Below are 24,120 nucleotides of genomic sequence, written 5' to 3'. Positions count from 1 at the left end.
TTTCATTATAAGTCCAGAAGCAGGCATCGATACAGGAAGGACATTGAATTTTTATTATTAAAATTTCATTTTTTTCTTAGACACATAAACCTCAGACATCCCGGCCCAATCTCATCAAACCAGCTGCCCAGTGGCAAGATCTGAACAGATTGGGAGAAGAAAGGCCTAGAAAATCTAGAGCAGACTTTGAAGCAGATATCCACAACTATTTTTCCTTTTGTAACAACTCATTGTTTGGTTCTGGGGCACAGGATGATTCTGAGGATGAATATGGTGGATTTCTGGATCTTGAGAGTGGCAAAAAAGAGGGAGAAGTCAAACCTGGACCAAGCAGTAAGCAGACAGCAGACAATATTGTCAACCCCAGATTGGAACAGAAAGTCATTATATTGGGAGAAAATGGTCTTCTTTTCCCAGAAAGTGAGCCTTTGGAAGTTCAGAACCAGTCATCCGAAGACTCAGAGACAGATCTCTTATCAAATCCTGGAGAGCCGGCTGCCTCAGTAGATGACCAGCTAATTGGAGAAGAGTACTGGCTTGACCACCCATACTTCCAGGCTCCGAATCCACAGCCTCAGGAAAGAACAAACCAGGTTGTGCCCCAAGAGCGACATTCTGAATCAGAAATGGGCCCAATGTTTTTCCGCCATGATTTCCCAGAGCCAGCTTTTCCAAGGCCAGAACCCCAGCAGGAGGGGATTCCAGGCCCTGCTTCTCCACAGCCAGCCCATCCTCTAGGAGAGCTTGAAGACCAGCAGTTAGCAATTGATGAAGACCCTGGGCCAGCCTTCCCCCTGTCAGGACCTCAGGAGGCCAACTTGGCAAACATGTGGGAACAAGAAGCTGCTGAGGTAGATCAAGACCTCATTCCACTGTTAGTGAAAGAAACGGTACGTTTATTTTATTTTATTTTATTTTATTTTATTTTATTTGTTTCTTTTTTTTGAGACAGGTTTCTCTGTGTAGTCCTGGCTGTCCTGGAACTCACTCTGTAGACCAGGCTGGCCTTGAACTCAGAAATTCACCTGCCTCTGCCTCCCGAGTGCTGGGATTAAAGGCGTGGGCCACCACTGCCCGGCCATTTATTTTTATTAAATAATGCTATGCTACTTATACTGACATACACCTTTGTTTTCTGTCATTTCAATAAACTATTTTCTTAAGAAGTACATATTTAGGGTGAAAGAAAGGAATCCAGGTAGCTATACAACCTGTAACCCAGGCTGTGCAGTCTACCTCTAGGAAGGGCTCTTGGTGCTAGTTGTACCACATGGTACCTGATGCTGGCATTCTTGTAAACTGCATTTTGTCAAAGGCCTTAGGTTCCTGTTGGATTTCCTAGCTCTGGGCCATCTGATCCAGTAGCCTGTAGCTCCTGTGGGTATTATAAATCTCTGACAACTGAATAAAGTAACATTCTGTTTCTAGTGGATCAGACATCTTAATAGCTGTGATTCTGTAGGACACCTGCAGTAGAGAGCAAAACAGGCCTTTGTTTTCTGAGCTTAGCTGTTGCTTGCCTTCCCTGAGTCTCTTAATCTTAATTTGCCAGATCTTTTTATTTGGCCCTGTGGGGTGTGAGCTTGAAGGCAGGCCATTGGGATTATGCCTTTCTCATCTCTTTTTGGCCTGTAGACTCAGTATTTGTTGGAAGGATGGAGAGTGGAGCTATTTAATGCGACATGATAGATGACCTCTTTGTAGGCTTCATCCGTGCCCTCTGATCTGAGAACTAGGAGCTGATATATAATTTTTTTTTATGTTAACGTACATTGGTATTTTCCCTGCATGTGTATGTCTGTGTGAAGGTGTCGGATCCCCTGGAACTAGAGTTATAATTGTAAGTAAGCTGTCATGTGGGTGCCGAGAAGTGAACCTGGGTCCTCTGGAAGAGCAGCCAGTGCTCGTAACCTGAACCTCCTCTCCAGCCAGCCCCTATATACGTTTTTTAATGGTTGTTGATGATGGTGGGTTTTTTAAGACAACATTTTCTCTGTGTAGGCCTGGCTGTCCTAGAACTCACCCTGTAGACCAGGCTAGCCTTGGATTCAGAGATCCACCTGCCTTTGCTTCTCTAGTGCTAAGATTAAAGGCAGTTCTCTTAGCTGACCTTTAAGCTAGGCACAGAGCCTGCTTTATAGCCATTCTCAGGTCTTTGGGCATTTTGTATACGTTCTGCCTTTTGGATTTTAATTGCCTTCTCAAACTATTCTAAGCGACAAAATATAAATAATATTTACTCCTTTCTAGGAAGCAAGATTTCCAGATGTAGCAAGTGGATATGTTGAAGAAATAATTCATTTGAAAAATTACTATGATTTGAATGTGTAAGTATTCTATCATAACCTCATGCTCGCTCTGTGTGTGTGTGTCTTTCTTTCTCTTTCTTTGTCTTTATTAGGGTTTTATTGCCATAAAGAAACACCATGACCACAGCAACTCTTATAAAGGAAAAATTTAATTGGGGCTGGCATATAGTTTCAGAGGTGTAGTCCGTTATCATCGTGGCAGGAGGCAAACATGGTGCTGAAGGAGCTTAGAATTCTACATCTTAACCCTCAGTCAGCAAGAGGTTACTGGGCAAAGTTTGAGCATAAGAGATCTCAGAGCCCACCCACACAGTGGCACACTTCTTTCAGCGAGGCCACACCACCTAATACTGGTACTCCCTATAGGCTGAACATTCAAACACTTAACTCCATGGGGGCTATCCCTATTAGGACCACCACACCTCCTCTTTCTCTTTTTGGTGGTAAAACATAGGTAACATTTTGGCCATTTTTGAGCATACAGTTGAATGACGTTAAACACATTTCTCACTGCTGTATAACTCTCTCAACTGTTGATCTCCAGAAATTGCATCATCTTCTCAAACTGAGACTCCATCCATTGAATACTTCCTCATCCCTTCTTCCCAGCCTTAAAGCTCACCAGTATTTTAGACTCAGGGAATTTGATTAAGTATGAAATCATACATTTGTTCTTTTATGACCAAACAGACAGGGAAACCAAAGGCCTGAAGTAGACTTTGAAGAGGTATGTTCAGCTAATTTTCATTCCTCTTTCATGATGTTGTTTGTTGAGGCAAGGGCTTACTGTGTAGCCCTGGCTGACCTGGAACTCAGCTGCCTCTGCTTCCTGAGTACTGGGATTAACAGTGTGTGCCACTACGTCCAGCTTCTCATTGTCCCCAGTGTATGAGTCCCCTTGTAGGTCCTCTTACTGGCACCTTGGTGGGAAGAGGATCCTAGAAAGGGGCTCCTTTTCTCTGTTCTCTTCTGGCCACATCTGTCATACTGTAAGGGGGACACACTACTGACACTGGATAAGAAATGAGCGTTTTAAGGAAAGGGATTTTACATATCCACCATAGCAAGGAAAGGAGAACAACAGAGGAAATCATAATTACCTTTGAGCTGACACTTTTCTGCTACCGAGCCCCACCCAGGCCAAGCTCACCGCTGACTGCTGTGCCTGCCGTCTTCTGTCCAGTCCTCTCATTTGGCTTGGTGACTGCATGAAGAGCCTAGGTAGTTGACTTGGCTTGAGTTGACTGATACATTGTCATGGGTTAGTTTGTGCTATCTCATCTTAGCTTTGAAGTATTTCAACAGTGATAATAGAGAAATATGTTCACCAGTGAAAAGAGAAAGCCTTATGGGTTTGTTACAAAGAGAATCTGTCCTAGAAGACATGGTCTGCTGATCAGTCTTGGAGTTAGCTAATAAGCTGAGACTGATTCAGTGGCTAGAAGCTTGCTTCACCACAGGATACAAAGGACATTGATTTTTTGGAGTTCTTTTATTTGTTCAGCAACGAAACCTCATAGCAAATGTGTTTGATTGTGAATGTGAATACATACTTAAGTCCTGTTTATATATGCTCACAGTTTTCTTGAAGAATGGCTACTGTCCTTCTATACTCTCTAGTTCCGTGCCATTTAAGTGGTACTCCTCTCAGTGTCTTCCTCTTGAAGATAAAGCTCAGAGGAGTCTGCATTTATCAGTGTGGTCAGTGTTTTTGTTTGAGCGAGAGTCTTACTGTGCAGCCTCCACTTTAGGACTTAAGCCTCCTGAGTGCTGGGGTTATGTTTGTGTGCCACCACATCTAGCCAAGTGAAATCAGAGGGCTGATGTCACTGTTGTTATTAATTGCTGGTTTTTCCATAAATATGACATCTTAACTCTTTTTTTTTCCCCTAAGTTGAAATAGTGTCAAGTTTGAGACTCTCCTGCTTCGAACCCCTGGATGTAGGGATTGCAGGGATGTATCACCACTGGTACATCTTAATTCCTTGATAATTTAGTTGTCTTGTGTCTCTAGAGACATTTTTTTTTCTCCCGAGTGCTTTATGATTCAGTGGGCAAGTATGGGATTTGAAGAGGACTATGTCACATTGTATGGGGTTTTGGGTTTTTGTTTTTGTTTTTTTTTTTTTTTTGCAGACTTTGTAATTTTCTTCTGGAAAACCCAGATTATCCAAAGAGAGAAGACCGGATTATTATCCACCCCAGCAGCAGCCTGCTTGCCAGCCAGGATGATGTGAAGGCAAGTATTCCTTGTGGCTCTGCCACTTGAACCTGATCTGTTCTGTTGCTGCCATCCTTGTCATCCTGACAGCAACGAAGTGCTGTTAGCACAGAGCTTTAAAGGCAAGCAGGGAGAAGAGCATTTTATAATCTTCCCATTCCCAGAAAGAAAGAATTAAGCAAATCCTTGGGCCTTTAATCCTACACAGTAAGATAAGGGAAAAGAATTAGCCAAGATTATTTGTGTTGTTCTAGTAGTTTCTTTTCCTTTATATTTTATAATTGTGAACTTATATAAAAGTTGAATACTTCCCATGAATTGTTGGCGTACCTACTAGTATTCTTGTAGCGACTCTATTGTACTTCTCTCTTTTACTGCCGTTTATTAGAATACTTTCATTCTATCTCTCTTACTGCCATTTATTAGAATACTTTCATTCTATCTCTCTTACTGCCGTTTATTAGAATACTTTCATTCTAAATTGCAAAGCATTATTGCACTTCCCTGCAGATATTTCAGCATGCAAGTAGCCATTCTTTTTTTTAAAGATTTATTTTATTATGTACACTGTTTTGCCTGCATATATGCCTACGTGCCAGAAGGCACCAGATCTCATTATAGATGGTTGTGAAGCCACCATGTGGTTGCTGGGAACTGCTCTCAGCCTCTGAACCATCTCTTCAGCCCACAAGTAGTCATTCTTAAAAAAATTTGTGTTTAGCCTATTTAGCCAAATCCCATATCAAGATGTCAAAAGTTTCAAAACTTTAATATTTAGTCAATAATTGTGATCTACACTAATGTTGGGTATGTTGTGTGGTAAAAACCCCCACCCCCAGATGATTTCTTAATGTGTAGCCTCTGCTGGCTTTGTACTCACCAAGACCACCAGCACCAGCACCCATCCCCGCCACAGCCTTCTGGTGCCAGAATTAACAGATATTTACCTTTTCTTCATTATTTTTTTAGTCTGGTTACCCTACAGAGTAATTATGAGCCCAAAGAAGAATCTTTCTTGTAATATATACTTGTCTAAAGATTTGGTTGGTTGGTTGGTTGATTGCTTCGTTTGGTTTGGTTTGGTTTGCTTTTCGAGACATGGTTTCTCTGTGTAGCCCTGGCTATCTTAGAACTCTGTCTGGAGACCAGGCTGGCCTCAAACTCAGAGACCTACTTGCCTCTGTCTTCTGAATGCTGGGATTAAAGATGTGCACCATCATTGTCCATCTTATTTGTTATTTTTTGTGGGGTGGGGACTGAGTGTGTGTGTGTGGGTGTGTGTGTGTGTGCACACGAGTGAGAGCACACCATGATGTGCATGCAAGTCCATGGCTACTAGAAGATAGCCTGGGATTCCCTGAAGCTGGGTTACAGGTAGCTATGAGTCTGTCAGGAATGAAACCCAGCTTCTCCGAAAGAACAACAAATGTTCTTAACTGTTAAGGCCTCCTAGCCAGCCTCCAGCCTCCTCCTCGTGGATGACTGTGCTCTATCACCTCTAACTTTATGCTTTTTCTCTCATTTCAGTTGCCTAAAATAGACTTTTTTGACTATTCCAAATTGACTCCACTTGACCAGCGCTGCTTCATCCAAGCTGCTGACCTCCTGATGGCTGATTTCAAGATGCTTAGCAGCCAGGACATCAAGTGGGCCCTTCATGAGCTCAAAGGACACTATGCAATCACCCGAAAGGTGCACCCTTGGGCTTCCTTTTGGGGTCATTTCTTGATTCTCCTGAAGAGACAGGAGAGGTACAGATTGCAGACAGTGGGGTGGCTTGTGATGGCAGAAGCTTCAGAGTTTGTCAGGGGAAGTAGCTGCAGATTAGCAATCACTGGGAGAGAGGAAGTGCTACTTAGAAGGAGGGAATCTCAAGTCTCCATAAGGCGCTATGGGATGGTATTCTGTGAAAAGCAGGATCTAGAGTGTGACCTGTGTCTACCTGTTTGATAGTTTGTTCAATTATACCAAACTCCAGGTTGAGAGTCTTTGGTAAGTCTTTTATCTATAGGTTCTCAGTTTCTCCTTCCTGCTTTATTTTTTCTTGAAGTTTGTTGAAGAAAAAGAGTTATTTATCCTGTAGGTTTCAAGAATCTGGATTTTTGTCATCTGTTCCTCTAGGAGTTTTTTGTTTGTTTGTCTGTTTGTTTTCCTCTAGGTGTTATTAGCTAGGCCCTGTGTCCCCTGCATTTTCCCTTAAATTATAGCTCTTGTATCCAATAAAACTTAGGGGTGATTTCCCCCCACCACCACCGAATTTAAATACACTGTGTGAGATTTGATTTGAACAAATGTCTGGTATACATTGAACTTCAGTTTCTTGCAGTATAGGAAGGATCTCTTGTACATCCATTAGAAAAACTAGATGGTAGTGTAAAGCTGTGATTGGTGACACCTGCCTCATGTAGTTTCAGTAAGGTAATGCTTGCCCTAACATACTTTATGTCTGTAATTCCAGCTCCAGGGGGTCTGACACCCTCTTCTGGTCTCTGAGGACATTGCATGTACATGGTGCACAGCTATGCATGTAGGCAGAGCCCCTATACACATGACATAAAATAAGCCTTTAGAAAAGTCAACTATCACTTAAATGCCTGCATGCAGTTTTAAAGTGGCAGGTTGGGCTGCTTCTGCTCTCTTGAGACAGCTTTGATCTGCTTTGTAGCATTTGCCTCCGTGACACAGGCCTTATGTTTAATCATTTTTAAACCTGTTTTCAGTTCTCATTGTGATAAGAGCTCTTACACACATACACATCTCCTGTTTTGAGGCAGTCTCACTGTGTGTGTAGCCTGGAACTTGTATGGACTGTCTTGACATTCCTCAGCTTCTACCTCCCAAATGCTGGGATTAAAGGAGTACACCACCTCGCCCTGCTTGCTTTTGGGGAGAGAGGCCTCACTGGGTAGCTCTGGCTTGCCTGAAATTTGCTTGTAGACCAAGCTGGCTTCAAACAGACTCTACTGCCACTGCCTCTGGAGTGCTGGGATTAAGTCTGGCTCACATACCCTTTTCATACATGTACTTTTTGGAAAATCTCTGCTTTTCAGGATTTACTTTGGGAATATATTTGCTATTAAGATAGATAATGTACTCTTTACTACGTTTTCTTTCTTGAGTTTTTGGGGGGATTTTGAAGTTAAAGTTAACCACTGGCAGTGGCAGTGGCGGCAGGCTAATGCATAATTCAGCAACTTCAGAGGCAAGAAGGCAAAGCCAATAGCTTTTTCCTTGAGCCATTGCTGGAGGGTACTACCCACTCTGGGGAGTCTCAGTTAACTTCCTCTCGGAAACTTCTAGGAAATACCCTTATAGATCTGTCCAGGGGCTTGTTTTTGTTGTTGTTGTTACTAGATTTGACCAAGACACTTCTCTTGGTTTGCATACTCAAGCCTATGAACTTAACAGCTTGAAATTTTGATTTTTGGTGGTTTGTTTGTTTGTTTGTTTGTTTTTGGTTATTCTGCTGAAGTGTGACCATCTCATTCATTTTTGTTCATTTCCTGCCCTAGCTCATGCACCAGGTACAGGAACATCAAAGTAACATTTAAAGCCTGTAATGGAGCAGGCCATCGTTTATTCTTTCTCCGGGTGTCCACTCCCTAAGCTTCATAGATTTCTTCCATCATGTGGCTTTAATAGTCACCTTGTTTTCTGCAGGACTGGCATGTCCCCACCTTTACCTATCCTCTACAAGGCTCCAGGTTCTTCCTGTCCCTTCACACAGAAGCCTCCTTTAGCTTCAGTCTCTAGATCCTGCCTCAGGAGCCCTCTGCCCCAGTGCTGGAATACAGGTGTATACCACGAGACCTTCTTGGTGTATCTCTCTTTTCTTTTTCTTTGTGTTTTCTTTTTCTTTCTTTTCTTCTTTTTTTTCTTAAGATCTTCTAGGTATCTCTTAAGGTAACTTTGGCCCTTGTTTTAGATGTCTTAAAAACCTTACCAGACTGACTGTATGTTTGACTTAGAACTATCACATGAGTGGATGTTTAATTTCAAAATGTAAATAAATTCAGGGGACAGATTAGACAGCTAACAGAAGATTATTTTTGAGCTCCTGTCATTCCTAGGCAGGTCATTTTGATTCCTTACTTAGTAGTGTACACCGGCCAGGCTGATCCTTAGGATCTGGGGATCGGTAAGACAGGAAGCGAGGGTCACTGATCCTTAGGATCTGGGGATCGGTAGGACAGGAAGCGAGGGTCACTGATCCTTAGGATCTGGGGATCGGTAGGACAGGAAGCGAGGGTCAGAGTGGAGCTCAGACACAGAGTAGCCTTCTTCCAAAGAGCTTTTAGTCTGTCTGGGGGCAGCGTGGTAAGGGCAAATAAGAGCGCTGGGAAAGATGGAAGGTCACCTCGAGTAGAGCCACCTTGATGGAGAGATACTTTCACCACAGCCTAAGAGGCAGGAAAGTAGCCTATGTGCCATGGTGCACAGTGGTCACAAGGCAATCTGATTACATCTGGTCTATAACACTAGGCATTTGGCTTCTTCCTCTCTTCAACCCCAGGCCAGCACACCACCATTCAGGAGCTCTGAGCTCACCTTCCAAGTAGCACTTCTGCTTTAATGGATGAGTCTTTAAAAGAAAAGAGAAGAAAGGGCATGAGTGTTTTACCTGCATATGGGTCAGTGCACCACATGCTTGCCTGGTGCCTGGGGGTGTCAGATTCCCTGCAGCCAGAGTTATAGACCGTTGTGAGCCTCCATGTGGGTGCTATAGATCAAATCCAGCAGCCATTGTTCTTAACTGCTAAGGCATCTTTCTAGCACCTGAGAACTAAGTTGTGACTTTAAGACGGGTGCATTCAGGTTTGGAAATTCCAGAAAAAAGAAATGGGAAATTCCACACCCAAAGGAGGAGATGCGACGGATGTTAACATTAGTGGGCTTCGGGGTTCTCCAAGTCTGTATGAGGTGGCAGTGTCAGAAAAGGGAACATCAATTCCTAGACTGTGCTGTTGGCAACTCTAGCCTTTCTCAGGTTTGACTTGGGCTAGCCCTTCCTTTAGAAACTTATGCAGCATTTCTGTCCTTCAGAGGCTCACAGTCTGGTAGAAGTGATGTGAAGCAGAGAAGCAAGCAAATAATTATCCTCTCATGACTGAGATATACTCTGAAAGAATAAAAATACAGTATGTTTATAGAGGATTTAACACTAGGCATGGAAGAAGGTAGCATTGCTAGAGGGAGGAAAACTGGAAAAAACAGGTTTGCAAGGGAAGAGTAAGATGCCACTCTAATGAGTAGTGTTTGTGAGACAGTCAAATATTTCGTGTTTGAATGGACAGAAAAGGTTGGAGAAGTGGCTGGAGATAGGATTTTGAGAGTTACCAGTTTGCAGAAGGCAAACCTGTATTGAGATACCTAAAGAGTATGCCAGGGTTACAGTGTGGGGCAGGGAGGGCCAGTAGAGGAATGAGGAAGAGAGAGTAGATGGGAGCTTTAGCACATGCCCATTACCAGGGAGATCAGGGAGATGAGGACTCACGTGGAGGGGTGTGCTTGGCCCCTTGTTAGTATATGGGCTGAATAAAAGTTGGGTTGGAAGCCTGGCTTCTTAATTTTGCTCATGCCCTGGGAGGGTAGGGGGGTGAAATAGCATCTGATGGCTCTTTGACCACAAAAAGGTAAAGAGGGTGGGGCTAAGAGCTGAAAGAGAAATGCAGTATTTTCAAGTGATGTTAAGAAACATCTAAGAAGGGCTGGCAAGATGGCTTAGCAGGTAAGAGCATAGGTCCTGAGTTCAAATCCTAGCAACCACATGGTAGCTCACAACCACCCGTAATGAGATCTGAGGCCCTCCTCTGGTGCGTCTAAACACAGCTATAGTGTACTTATGTATAATAATAAATAAATCTTTGTGCCGGAGCAAGCAGGGACTAAGCAAGCAAAGGCAACCAGAGCGAGCAGAGGTCCTAGAAAATTCAGTTTCCAACATCCACACGGTGGCTCACAACCATCTGTACAGCTAAAGTGTACTCACACACATAAAAATAAATAAATGAATCTTTAAAAAAAAAAAAAAAAGAGCCGGGCAGTGGTGACACAACACCTTTAATCCCAGCACTTGGGAGGCAGAGGCAGGCGGATTTCTGAGTTCCAGGCCAGCCTGGTCTACAGAGTGAGTTCCAGGACAGCCATGGCTATAGAGAGAAACCCTGTCTTGAAAAGCCAAAAAATAAAAATAAAAATAAATAAAGATCAAACTAAGAAATGATGAAGCTGGGTTTGGGAAGTAAAAAGATGGACACTGGTTTAATGACTTCAGACTGCAGTACACAGTGAAGAGCATTGGTGTGTAAGGAAGGAAGTCTAGTGAGAGCGAGACAGGGACTGCTACCAAAAACACTGTAGGCTGCTGCTCACAAGCATTCATGGAACGTAAATGTACTTGTACATAGATGGCTTTCATTTCCTTGTGTCACCTTTTAATCTGTTAGGGAGCATTTTGGTGGTGTCACTCTGGGCAGAGCTGGCATTGTGAGGGAAGATGAGACTCAGATTGCCTCTGTGTAGGTGTTCTTTTATGGTAACCTTTCCCTTCTCAATTTTTAGGCCTTTTCCGATGCCATTAAGAAATGGCAGGAGTTGTCACCTGAAACCAGTGGAAAACGGAAAAAGAGGAAAGAAATGAATCAGTATTCTTTCATAGATTTCAAGTTTGAACAAGGTAAGGGAAAGCTGAATGTTGGTGACAGCATGTAAAGCTGTAGCCCGAGGTTTTTTACAAAGACCTGACAGGCCTAAGACTAACTGACTTGGCCAGCACATCACAATGTATAGACAGTAGCTGCAGGTGTTGGGTCCCCTTCCTTAGGTACATTATTGAGGAAGATGTGTGCAGTAGCAAATGTTATGTATGGACTAACAAATGCTGCGAATCAGAGACAAACACTGCTCTTGAGGTGTGAGAATTGGTTATATATTTGACTGGCTGATTGACCAATAAACCAACACAGGCTGTTGTAGTTGTATCTGTAATAGTTCAAAACTGTGAAACCACTGTCCTTATATGGGTTATAAGGTGTATGCTCACAGTGCAGTGCTGTTAGAACAGGAGAGGCTTTGCAGTTGGTTCTCACAAAATAAAAAGGAGGAAGGAAAAACCTTACCACAGATTAAGCATGATGACGCACGCCATCTCCAATGGCAAGATGAGCTGTGGGGCCCAGAGTGCCCTGCTCCAGGGCTGGGGGAGCTAAGTCGTTGACAGCATTGTTGGCTTGGGTTCCTAGTGAGTAGTTGTCCCTGTAATTTCACTCTGTGATATGTCTTCTAGGTAACATAAAAATAGAAAAGAGGATGTTCTTTCTGGAAAACAAGCGTCGACACTGTAGGTACTATGACCATCAGGCCCTCCTTCCAGCTGTGAAACAAGAGCAGGAATTCTATGAGCAGAAAATTAAAGAGATGGCAGAGGTAGGAAGCTGTGCTCTGATCCGGGAATATGGTTTTGGGGTTGTAGTTAGCTCCTTGTTGGAGTGTGCTACATGGCTGGCTTTATGAGTTCCTTTGGGTGCTCGGGATGTCGCTGAGCTAGGATTCCATCACTGGTACCACATGCATTCCTTTTTAAAAGAAAGGCTTTTAAGTAGAAACAACTATTTTGCAATGATAGTGACTAACCTCATGGTTTCATAAATCATATTGACAGAATTTTTTAAATTCCATTTATTGCACATTTGTGGGCACACATGTCCCATGACATGTCAGCTTTTTTCTTCTCTACTCAGGTTGCAGGGATTGAGTTAGGCTAGCCTTGCATTAAAGAGGCTTATATGAGAACTTAGTAAAATAGTTCTTTTATTCTCTTCAAGTGAAGAAAAAACAAAGAGGAGTTTTATTTAGTTCTATACTTTCCCAAATATTTCTAAACGCAATTCAACTGGAATGCACATATATAAATTATTTAATAAAAAACCTTTTAGGCTCTGGTGACCTCAGGTACTGAGTTCCCAAAGACTCAGGCCTGTGAGATCACATTTTTTTTCCTTTTTTTGGAGACAGGGTCTCTTTCTGTGTAGCCCAGTTGTCTTAGAACTCTGTGTAAGCCAAGCTGACTTTAAACTCACAAAGGTCTGTTCTCCTCTGCATGGAATTAAAAGTGTATGCAACCTTAGGTCACATTTCTAAAAACAATAGAATTTGCTCTTTTGTTAAAAAAAAAAACTGTTAAATTTGTAGCAAGCAGTGGTGGCTGAGCAGTCTCTCTGTACTCATACTTTTTAAGATGATAATATTCTCCATGTGTTGGAATGTAATCCTAGCTACCTTGCAACCAGGGCCAAAATCATAAAAACTACCCTAGATAACTTAATAAGAGAAGGCCAAGGATGTGGCTGAGTGAGAGAGCATCTGACTTAGCATAAGTCAGGTCCTATGTCCAATTCCCAGACCACCATGAAAATAATAGAATGTGCAGTGTCAGTCAGGCATGGCGGTGTACACACCTGTAGTCCCAGCACTGGGGAGACTAAGGCAGGGGGATTACAAGTTCAAGGCCAGCTTGAGCTGTATACCGAGACCCTGTCTCTAAAAAAAGCAAAAAGAAAATCTACTTTCGTGTGGAAATATCTTTGAAGAAAGTCCAAGGTAGTGTTTGTTGCTATTTTCCGGTAAATTTTGAAGTAGTTCTGTGGAACAAGATGAGAAGTCCAGGAGTGCCTTTAGAGCGAGCGTCTAGACGTGAAAACTCATCCTCAGGAGAGGAGAGGTGCTTGTCAGCTGAGTTGAGAGTAGTTGTATCAGCACGCACACACGCACACACCTCAGAACACAGAAGAAAACAACTGGCAGAAAAATTACTGATTAATCAAAATTAAGTATTTGGATAGACACTCTCTCAAAATGAAGTGGTAGTATATATGTGTGTGGGTAAAAATTATATATCTCAAGCAGACATTAGAATTTGAAGAAAGAGTCTTCAAATCTTGATCCATCACAGAATCACATTTGTTAACACCACCATGGGAGGTTGAAGAAATAGCTGCTCTTCCAAAGGACTTAGGCTCAATTCCCAGCACGCACATGGTGGCTCACAACTATCTATAAGTCCAGTCCCAGGGCATCTGATGACTTTCTCTGGCCCTCTGTGGGCACCAGACACCCACACATAGTACACACACATGCATATAGGAAAAATACCTATGCATATAAAGTTAAATTTAAAATCACAGGGCTACCCAAAAAGTGATTTTTAAAATGGATTATCTGTTATTTGTAGTTATGATTACCCTTGTATCCAAGTTGTCCTTCTAACCAGTGGTAGCCCCTTTGTCCTAATCTGGTAGTCTCTGACCACATCTTTGCTTTCTGGCATGGAAAAGTGAGCTGGTTTCTCTGGTCTTGCCTTAGTTCTGCTTTTCTGTTATTCCATAAGGAGGAAGAGGTTTATTTGGCTTACATTATTACCATATAGCCATTCATCATCTAAGGAAGTCATGACAGCAGCTGAAAACAGGGCAGGATCCTGGAAACAGAAGCTGATGCAGAGGTCATAGAGGGTGCTGCTTACTGGCTTGCTCCTCATGGCTTACTCAACCTGCTTTCCTGTAGAATCCAGGACCACCAGCCCAGGAATGGCACCACTCACAATGGTCTGGGTCCTTCCCTTCTAATCACTAATTAAGAAAATGCCCTGTAGGCACATGTTTTGGCCAGGCATTGTGTCTGTGCCTTTAATCACTTGAGCAGGAGGGAGCCAGCCTGGTCTACATACTGAGTTCTAGGACAGCCAGGCCAGGACTGCATAGAGAGGTCTATCTGGGGAAAAAAAAATATTTTTTACTTTTGAGTTCCTACCACACTCCTCCTTTATGGTCAGCTAGTTTCTGCCTTCTGCAGCAATACACAATACAATATACAAATGCGGTTTGTTTCCCAACTTAACCTGCAAAGTGTGTTGTCAGACTTGGTTTTGGCCCCTTTAGCTTTGTGTTTGCTTTTGCTGTTCTGTGCTGTTCCAGAGTGTTTTGTGTTGGTGTGTTCCTTTATTCACTCTGTAGATTTATGCTCTGGTAGCTTTCTCATTTACTAAGCAATGTTAGCAGAAGCGACCCCTATGGTAATGTGCATGAGATGAAGTGCATGCTAGTGGTTTATGGTTTCTTTGTGCCTGAATGTGTGGTGCTTTTCTTCCTCAGCATGAAGACTTCTTGCTCGCCCTGCAGATGAATGAAGAACAGTATCAAAAGGTATTTTGAAATCTCACCAAGTTAATTTATTCTGGATTTTCTCATTTGTGCTTTTGAAATCACACTTTTTCTATATAAAATCCCCTGTTGACTTGTCAGTTTGTGGATCAGTCCAGTCTCAGTCAGTGACATCAGCTAGAGGAGGCTGTCTCTATACAAGACCAAAGCGGAACTAAAGGAGATAGATGTGTTCTTAAAGAGCATGAGCAGAGATCCATACTACAAAATCTTTTATGTGCCTGGCCCTTTAAATGACCCTATGTTCCTCAGTGACAGTTGGCGTTTGGACTTCTAGGAACAGGAGAAGATATAAAATTGAGCCAGAGGCTGAGGGGAGGAGGAAGAAAGGAGTTGGACAGAGTGGTGTTAGTGGGCAGAAGTCAGGAGACTGAAGGGTAGGTCAGGGAAAAAGAGGGAAGGTTGCACATAGGACTAGAAAAGAGTAGAGATAAATGAGAGACAGTTAAGTTAGCTGGACGAGTGGACTGTGAAGACATTGGTGACAGCTGAGCCAAGAAGATACTGTTAGGGGACAGATAAGAGAAGAAGCCACGAAGAGCCACAGTCAAAATAGCTTTGTACATTTACAGAGAAAACATAAAGCAAAATGTGACATTTTTACATTTTAAAATTTTTACTTTTGGGGGACTAGAGATATGACTCAGCAGTTTAAGAGCACTGACTGCTCTTCCACAGGTCCTGAGTTCAATTCCCAGCAACCATATGATGGCTCACAACCATCTGTAATGGGATCTGATGCTCTCTTCTGGTGTGTCTGAAGACAGCTCCAGTGTACTCATATAATATACATTAAATAAATAAATGAAATTTTTTTACTCTTTTTTTTTTTTCTCCCCAAAAAGCTACAGAAATCCACTCCTCAGTTCTAGATGGAAATGTAGAACTCAGATTCATTGTATGTAGCCTTGGGCCAGGGGTTGCCATGCCGTATCTGCCAACTTGCTTAGGGGCTTTTGTGAGCATCCTGAGAGTGAGCAGGCCTCTGGCTGGCCCTGTCTCATCGCTTTCCTCGGTCTCTTAACCAAAAGCAAGGACTGGCTTAAGATCTCTTACACTCCTGTCTTCTGACCAGAGGAGCAAAGCCCAGCTTTACAAAGCTTTGGGACAATGTGTCATGCTATTATTAACCCTTTTATAGTCATATCAGCATCTGTCGGAGCCGCTGCTTGCTGTCTTTACTTATGGTGTACTGTTACACTGATATCCTGAATTAGACTTTTTTTTTTTTTATTAACTTGCTTTTTGAGACAAGATCTTACTCCATAGCCCTGGTTGGCCTCAAACTCTAGTTCCTCTTTTCTCAGTATCCTTAGTACTGTTGTCACACATACATTGCCATGGTACCTAGCTTCTGAGCTAGGTTTAAACGTTTTTTGTTATTAGGTGTCTCATAGGAGTTGGTGTTGACCTCATTGTGTGTCTGGGGCAAGGAAGTGTGTAGGGCTGTAGATGAGACCTCACTTCTTTGGGATGGGTTATGGGGCATTAACATATATCTTTTTTGGCTTATAGGATGGCCAGCTGATTGAATGCCGCTGTTGCTATGGAGAGTTTCCATTTGAGGAGCTGACACAATGTGCCGATGCTCACTTGTTCTGCAAAGAATGTCTCATCAGATATGCCCAGGAGGCAGTGTTTGGATCTGGAAAGGTAAGTGTGCTGCACATAAGAAAGGTGACCGTGCTTATGAACAGGAGCACTTATGTGGGAGCACGGTTCTGCTAATAGGCTGATAAATGCACAACCTGATTTTTGTCATGTTGGTTCTGAGTACAATAGGTTTCCTGACTCACTCACACCATATGTCTAGCTCCACAGGGCTCCTGTCTCAGCGCTCACCTTGCTGGTCAAAGTTAGAGAAATGGTGAGCTCAGGATTCGTCTTCATTTTATTTGAGCATATAAAAATGCCTTAGCATTTTTCACATACTTTAAGACGGTTTTAAGGTTGCTTTAAACTGACAGTACTGAAAGAAAGGGGGAAAGAAGAAGAGAGGTGGCAGAGGGAAAAAAAAAACTAACACAGTGACTCAGAACATGGCCGTGACCTTTTATTTTTATAGATTTTCATATGTGGTACTGTATTTGCATCACACACAGACATACACACAATCCATCCAACGTCATTTGTACCTATTATTCCTCAAACTTTTGACCTCTTGTCGTGTGTGTGTGTGTGTGTGTGTGTGTGTGTGTATCTGTATGCATACACATAGCTAAGTTAGTGCTATATATGTGTGTTTAAGGGGTTATCCCTAGAGAAAACTGATTCTCCCTCTGTCAGCAGCCTCTTACATGAACCTCTTCATTTCCAGTAGGACCTTGTGAGATTTTCCCATCTATGTTGGCATGTTGAAGTTTTCTGACAGTTGCCATATCAACTATAGAAGATGGTATATTGCAGCTGACATCCTGGTACTATGATTTGTACTCTGACTCTTAGACACTTCCCACCTCTTCTGTGATTTTCTTTTGACCTTAGATTAGGGGTTGTGTTACATATGTATCATATGGGGCTGGGTACCCCAGGGTCAATTGTTCTCTGCATTTTGACCCAGCTATGTCTGTCTGCTGCAAAAAGACATTTTCTTGATGAAGGATTAGAGGTAGAAGTTATAAAGATAAATATTTAGAATGTAATTTGAAATTATACTGGTTCAGTGAAGTGGCAGTAGTAAGTTTTCCTCTCGTGTCCATGGCCTTATCAGATACAGGAATTAGGCTAGTTTTATAGTATCAGGCATAAATTCTCTGCTATAGAACTGACCTTAAGTCCAATTAGATGGCTTTTAGTTACCCCTAGGGTAAAGATGCCTCTGTTGAACTTTTGAGAACAACTTTAGTTGTCTTTTTTGTCATTATTGTAGTCATAGGCATTACTCCTGGTAGGACTATTGATTGATTTTCTTCCTGGACAGCTTGTATAGCTCCATCAGATGCCTGTCCTCAAGAGGAGGCTTTCAGGTCTGTTCCAGGTAGATTCCTCCAGGTCTTCTGCCATAGTGTTGGTGTCTTCATCGGTAAGGTCTTTCCTTCAGTTTCTGGTCAGCAGCAGTAAACTATACTATTATCACAGTCTCTTGGCCTCCCCTGAAGGACAGTTCTAAAGGAGGTTTCCCATGTGACATTTGGGTTTTCTTTTAGATAGTCTGTGGCTTTTAGAAAGGAATATTGTCATTCCAAGTGGCATAACTTCATTTAAGTGTGTGTGTGTGTGTGTGTGTGTGTGTGTGTGTGTGTGTGTGATTTTAATTAAACATAAAATAGGATGGGTTGCTGTTTTGTTTTTCAAGCATCTTTAATGTTACTCATCACTCCCTAAACATAACCACCCTTCTCTCCCGAGACAGGGTTTCTCTGTGCAGCCCTGGCTGTCCTGGAACTTACTCTGTAGACCAGGCTGGCCTCGAACTCAGAAATCCATCTACCTCTGCCTCCCAAATGTGTTTTTAAAAAATGTACTTATTTTATGGGTAGGAATGTTTGCCTGTATGTATACATGTGTATCATTGAGGTCCTGGTGCATGAGGAGCATAGACAAGGATGTAGATCCCTTGGAGTAGCGGTAGAGACAGTTGAATGCCACCATGTGGTTCCTTAGAATCTAAATCTGCTCCCCTGGAAGACCAGCCAATGTTTCCAACCACCAAGTCATCTTTCTAGCCCCCACATATAACCTTGAGTATCACTAGTCCTCTATAACCCATCCGAATCGTATACTTCCCATGGTTCACTGAAAAATGAGTATGTAAATCCTGAGACAAATCTGAATTGATAAATAATTATCCCTTTAAAATCAAAATCCTAAAAGACCAGGAAATACTGAGAATCATTCTCTGAGAACAGGGAGGGAAAGCCTCAGCCTCCAGCCCTTCCACTAATTGCTTAAAGCACTGTTTACTCCCATGGCCCTGGATGTGTGGATCTCTTTCCACTGGCAAGCCATGTACTCAGTTTTGTAGTTGTCATCATTACACATGGTGTAAGTTGGTTCAGTTTTGAAGTCAACTGTCTATGGAGACTCAGGATTCTATAGGTTGAAGCCTCTGGACCATCTATCTCTTGACTACAAACTGGGGTTTTCATGACCTGCTCATTAGGTTTGGTTGACTTATTTAACAAAGTTCTCAGAACTCAGAGAAATGCTTATACTTCAAATTTGTTACATAGGTTGTTATAAAGCTCCAGGTCCACAGACTGATCGGGAGGGAGGGGGGCAGGGAGGGAGGGAGGGATGAAAGGAAAGGAAGGGAAGGAGGTTGGTAGAGGGGTAGATAGATAGAGCAAGCAAGATCCCTAATATACAAGCTCTGTCTCTGTAGAGTTTGGAGACATCTCCATCCCAGCAAGGGAATGGAGTTTTGTTCGCATTCTGTAAACCTCTGGTGTTGAACACCCAAAAATTCTCTAGATCCTGTCCTTTGAATTTTTAAGGAGTCTTTATTACATGGATAAGATTGAAGTACCAACAGCTTACAGAAATGGCATTATACAAGAGTCTGATATACTAGAGAAACCCACCAAGGCTATTCAGATCCTTCCTGGCCTGTGATATGACCCATCTGAAATTGAAGGTCTTAGTGTGCAGTCACATAAAACGTTCAGAGAATTGCTTTATGGCTGGCTCCAATACAAAAGACAAGAAAGAAGGTAGTATATATAGTTCTTTTGGACTGGTCTTGAAGAGAAATTTTTGTAGTCTGCTTTGGGGAAGAAAAAGGAACAGTTGAAATGGGGCATGAGAGGGTCAAGTGGTCTGATTTCTCAGGCCAACAGTGCCCAGCATTGTAGCAAATAATTGTCTCTCAGCTTTATCACTCACAAGTTGTCGTGAAGCTGCTTCTTGAACCAAGGACAGAGTGTCAAACACTTTAACCACACTAGTCACTAAGGAAGTAATAGGGGCCATGGGAACCATGATTCCATGATTGGGGAAAAAAAAAAAAAAATATATATATATACACATACACACATACCAAAAAAGACCTAAGTGGAAAACCTGGTGAGATCTTCTGCCTCAGCTTCTTCCCCTGGAAAAGGAAGATGTTCAGGGGACTGTTGGGACCGTTAAGTCCGGTCATTTCCATGTGTTCACTTTGGGAACTATCTTTTCTTCTTATGGTTCCCCAGAGGTCTAGTACCCCCCCACCTTTTTTTTTCCTTTCTTTTTGGTTTTTAGGAACATTTTCTGTGTAACATTCTTAGTAATGATGTATTTGAAAGCTTTTTGAGACATGGGCATATGGGCCAAATAGTGACCTTGGGTGTCTGAATAGTTAGTGCTTCTTGTTGTGATCCTCCAAGGTCATTCTAAGGCATTGTCACCTTATTGTGGATATGAAATTGCCATCATCCCAGCATGCTCCAACTAGAGCCATCCAGAGAAAGCCAGAGTAGAAGCTGGGACCACTCCCCCCGCCGCCAATTTCATATCTAGTTACCACCTTTCCCTCCCCTTCCCAGAGTCTACAAGTGAAGCTGCTTACTTCAGACAGTGAAGTCAGCCTCTCCCAGCTCACTGAGCTGTATCACCTTAGCCACTGGTGTTCCTTCTTCATAGATCATAGCTTGGGCTGCTGGAGGTCCTCTGGTAGGATCACAGAAGGAAGGCTGTTATGCTCTTACTTACGACTTCCTCGTCGGAGGAGAAGGGCTTTGCTACCTTCATGTTTGTGCTCTTGTCCTTCCCTTTGAAAGATGCATTTGGCACCCTTTACTCTTCGTTATTCTGAGCCCTGGCTAACTTTTTCCTTTGCCTGCTTGCTTTAGTCAGAACTCAGCTGCATGGAAGGCAGCTGCACGTGCTCCTTCCCAACCAGTGAGCTGGAGAAGGTGCTCCCCCAGACCATTCTGTACAAATACTATGAACGGAAAGCTGAGGAAGAAGTCGCTGCAGCCTATGCTGATGAGCTTGTCCGGTGAGTGCTGACAATCTACTCATTCCCCAAGCAAGGTAAAGTCTGCTTTTACCAGGCAAGAAGATTCTGTCTGGATTTTCTGGCCCTTCTTGCTAAGAAATGAAACAATCAGTTAAGCTTATAATGAAAACGTCTACCTATGGCTCTGCCTACACCTTACTTATTAGCTGGTATTCCAGCCTGTAGCTGAGTCACTGCGCCCTGGGAAGGGGGAAGAGTAATGGTTACAAGGAACCCTGGAGAGCTTGGGGAATGTGGTGGGCAGTAAGTTTACACGTTGGCATGGTGTCTATGATTCCCCTGTAAGTGCAGTGTAGGAGGCAGCTCAGTCTAGGCTGCAGTGATATTTAAGGAATACAAAGCACTGTCGTCTGCCGTGCTTAGTCCTCCACCTTGGTAGCACAATGCCAGGAGACCCACCTTTAACCATCTTGAGTGATGCCGCTTTCCTGTCGCTCCAGGTGCCCCTCCTGCAGCTTCCCTGCTCTGTTGGACAGCGATGTGAAGAGGTTCAGCTGCCCTAACCCACGCTGCCGGAAGGTAAGAACAGCGGCTTGTGTGAGTTTGGCTTGCGCTCTGCGGGACACACACACACACACACACACCCTTGTGGGCTGATGCATGAGGATAGTTTGTCTCTGCTGTTCATGAAGCAAGTGGAAGTGGAGATCGGTGATGGCAGGTGGCGTAGTTACAGAGATGAAATTACTTGTGGAAATCCAGTTGCAAAGTGGAGGATTTCTCATCTATGTCATTTTATAAAGACAGGTGCTGTGAAAATGTGTCTTCTGCTGTTTTCCCTGTCCTGTACTCATACAGCACATACACACATGCACTTCCTGTAATTTTCAAAGTCAAAGTGACACACTTCTTTGATTAAAGGCGAAGCATTGTGTTGGCATCTATGTCACATCTGGTAGGTTTTTCACTTGAGTTTTCTCCTGTAAGAATCAGTCGTTTCAGGAGAGGCCAGAGCTGTGTAGTCGCCTCACTGGTGAAAGTGTGCCTCTTCCTTTTTAATGAGGCTTCTACTTTGAGTAAGGGTGTCTTAAATTTACCAACTGTTATAAACTCTTTAGGGATTTCTAATGGACACTGCCGTTTTATAAAACTATATGATCAGAGTTAAGCATGGCCTTGTCTTGGAGACAGTGAAAAAACTCTGAAGTAAAGGTTAGAAAAGATATTAATCAACAAAAACTTCTCACCGTTGTTTTAATATTAACATTTCTCTGAAACCTGTACACATTCGTAGAGTTTTGTAGCCTTTTCCTAAGTTGTCCATTCAGGCTGTTTGTTGCTGATGGCAGAATTAGGAGGATCAATGTGAGTTCTAGGCCAGTCTATTCTACATAGCAAGTTTCAGACTATCTAAGGCTACCTAGTGAGACACTGTCTTTTAAAAAGAAAAAGAAAAATGGAGAAGGAGAAAGGGGAGGGAGGAGGAGGAGAAGGAGGAAGAGGAGGCAGCAGCAGCAGGGCTTGGTAAAGTCCTTCTTCACAAATAGGAGGTCCTGCACTCAGTTTCTGGTATGGCTGCACACACTCACCATAATCTCTGCACCTGAAAGGCAGAATTTGTCTCGGTGTGGCCCAGGTCCTAGCCACACACCTTTCTTAGAAACCATGGTGAATGGTTCCTGAAGGACAACCGAGACCTGATGTAAAGATGTATACATATACACATACATGAATGTGTACACACAAACTCAAAGAAGCAGGAGGAGGAGAAACCAGATATGTTCCTGTAATCCCAGTATTTAGGAACAAAAACTAAATAGCAATACAAATTAATGTAAAACTACAAAGTTCATTTATACAGCTAGTTCCTGATATACAGAAGGTTTTTCAACTTTAAGAAACCATGTTTTTTCTTTTAATTTTAAATTTTAATTATTTAATTTATATTAATTTCATTTTTGTGTGTGTGTTTGTATAAGCACATGTTGAGGTTAGAGGGCAGGCAGCTTGTAGGAATATGTTCTCTCTGTACCATATAGATCCCAGAGATCAAGCCCACAGAGCCATCCTGACAGCCCAAGAAACTCCTTTCAATTTTGATCCTTTGTAAGGCCAGTAATTTATGATGATAAGACCGTCTTCAGTATGATGGCTGGATCACAGCAGCAGCTACAGTTCCCACTCCGTCACACACCCACAGGTATTCTACCTGTGTGGAATTCCATCCGTAGGCATTCTACTCTGTGCGGTACTGTGTGTTGCTAAGCTTTGGTGTTTGATTGGTTAGGTGTACCAAATGCTGTTTCAGCTCACAGTAAGTTAGGGAAAATCTGTATGGACATATAGAATTCTATAATAAGGTAGTTATACATAAGTCAATACAGAGTTTGAAAGACAAAAAACGTAAAATCTCTTCAAAAGTACTAATGGATTCACAACAACAAAAACATGTAATGTGTGATGTAAGTCATATTGAGGGTGGATGTAAAAAGGTGGAATGAGGGACTGGAGAGATGGCTCTGTGGGTAAGAGCACTGACTACTCTTCTACAGGTCCTGAGTTCAAATCCCAGCAAACACATGGTGGCTCACAACCACCTGTAATGAGATATGATGCCCTCCTCTGGTGTGTCTAAAGATAGCTACAGTGTACTTATGTATAATAATCAATCTTTGGGTTGGAGCCAGTGGGGTTGACCGGAGGGGAGGGGTTGACCAGAACGAGCAGAGATCCTAAAAATTCAATTCCCAACAACCACATGAAGGCTCACAACCATCTGTACAGCTACAGTGTACTCACATGCATAAAATAAATAAATCTTAAAAAGAAAAAAAAAAGTAGAATGAATGCAATTAGTTATTATCAGATTAAAAGATTATTATAAATATGATATTTTGTATATATTCTATGGTGACCCCAGAGAAGATTCCTGTAGCAAAGATGCAAAAGAAAACAAAAAGGAATATCAGTATTTAAAGAAAAAAAATAAGTTACAAAAGTAAGTTCCTCCTTCCATTGCTTTAGTGCAATGTGGAATAAGCCCCATGAACAAAAGACATGCAAAGTGACTGGAAGGGTTTTAAATCAGGTTCTGGTTGTCTGTCTTCAAAAGCCTTGCTGGATTTGTGAATACCTACTGGCTAAAAGTGAAAGGAAAGACATTAAGTAGAAAAGATAACCAAAAGAGAGCAGGTTGGCCATACTTCTACAAAAAACACTTAAAGAAAAAACTATCAATTGAAAAACAAGGGAATTATAGCATAATAAGAAACGGTCAACATGCCAGGAAGACAAACCAGTTATAAATCATGATCAGCCTGCATATCCATGGAATCTGTACCCGTGGATTTAGCCAACCGCAGATAAAAATACCCAAGGGGAAAATGGCTCCTGCATTAGACATGTGAAGACCCTTTTGTTGTTGTTGTTTGTTTGTTTGTTTGTTTGTTTGTTTGAGACAGGGTTTCTCTGTGTAGCCCTGTCTGTCCTGGA

General features: G+C 42.4%; 1 protein-coding gene across 3 annotated transcripts in view; it reads left to right on the top strand.

Moving 5' to 3' along the window:
• The window catches only part of Rnf216 (ring finger protein 216), a 114,586-nt gene that overhangs the window by 21,094 nt on the left and 69,372 nt on the right, over positions 1–24,120 (top strand). For 2 of the 3 annotated variants that reach the window (XM_021162524.2, XM_021162525.2), the window contains exons 4-13: positions 81–890; positions 2,251–2,327; positions 4,446–4,548; positions 6,058–6,222; positions 11,092–11,206; positions 11,816–11,955; positions 14,679–14,729; positions 16,263–16,400; positions 20,519–20,667; positions 21,129–21,207. In XM_021162524.2, the coding sequence (XP_021018183.1) occupies positions 81–890; positions 2,251–2,327; positions 4,446–4,548; positions 6,058–6,222; positions 11,092–11,206; positions 11,816–11,955; positions 14,679–14,729; positions 16,263–16,400; positions 20,519–20,667; positions 21,129–21,207 (1,827 nt within the window). The remainder of the gene's footprint in view (positions 1–80; positions 891–2,250; positions 2,328–4,445; positions 4,549–6,057; positions 6,223–11,091; positions 11,207–11,815; positions 11,956–14,678; positions 14,730–16,262; positions 16,401–20,518; positions 20,668–21,128; positions 21,208–24,120) is intronic. The other variant, XM_021162526.2, reaches the window with a different exon arrangement.

The sequence above is a fragment of the Mus caroli genome, chromosome 5 (assembly GCF_900094665.2).
Source record: "Mus caroli chromosome 5, CAROLI_EIJ_v1.1, whole genome shotgun sequence".
Taxonomy (NCBI): domain Eukaryota; kingdom Metazoa; phylum Chordata; class Mammalia; order Rodentia; family Muridae; genus Mus; species Mus caroli.
Note: the sequence above shows the minus strand (reverse complement) of the source record. Positions and strands in the feature narration are given on the sequence as shown.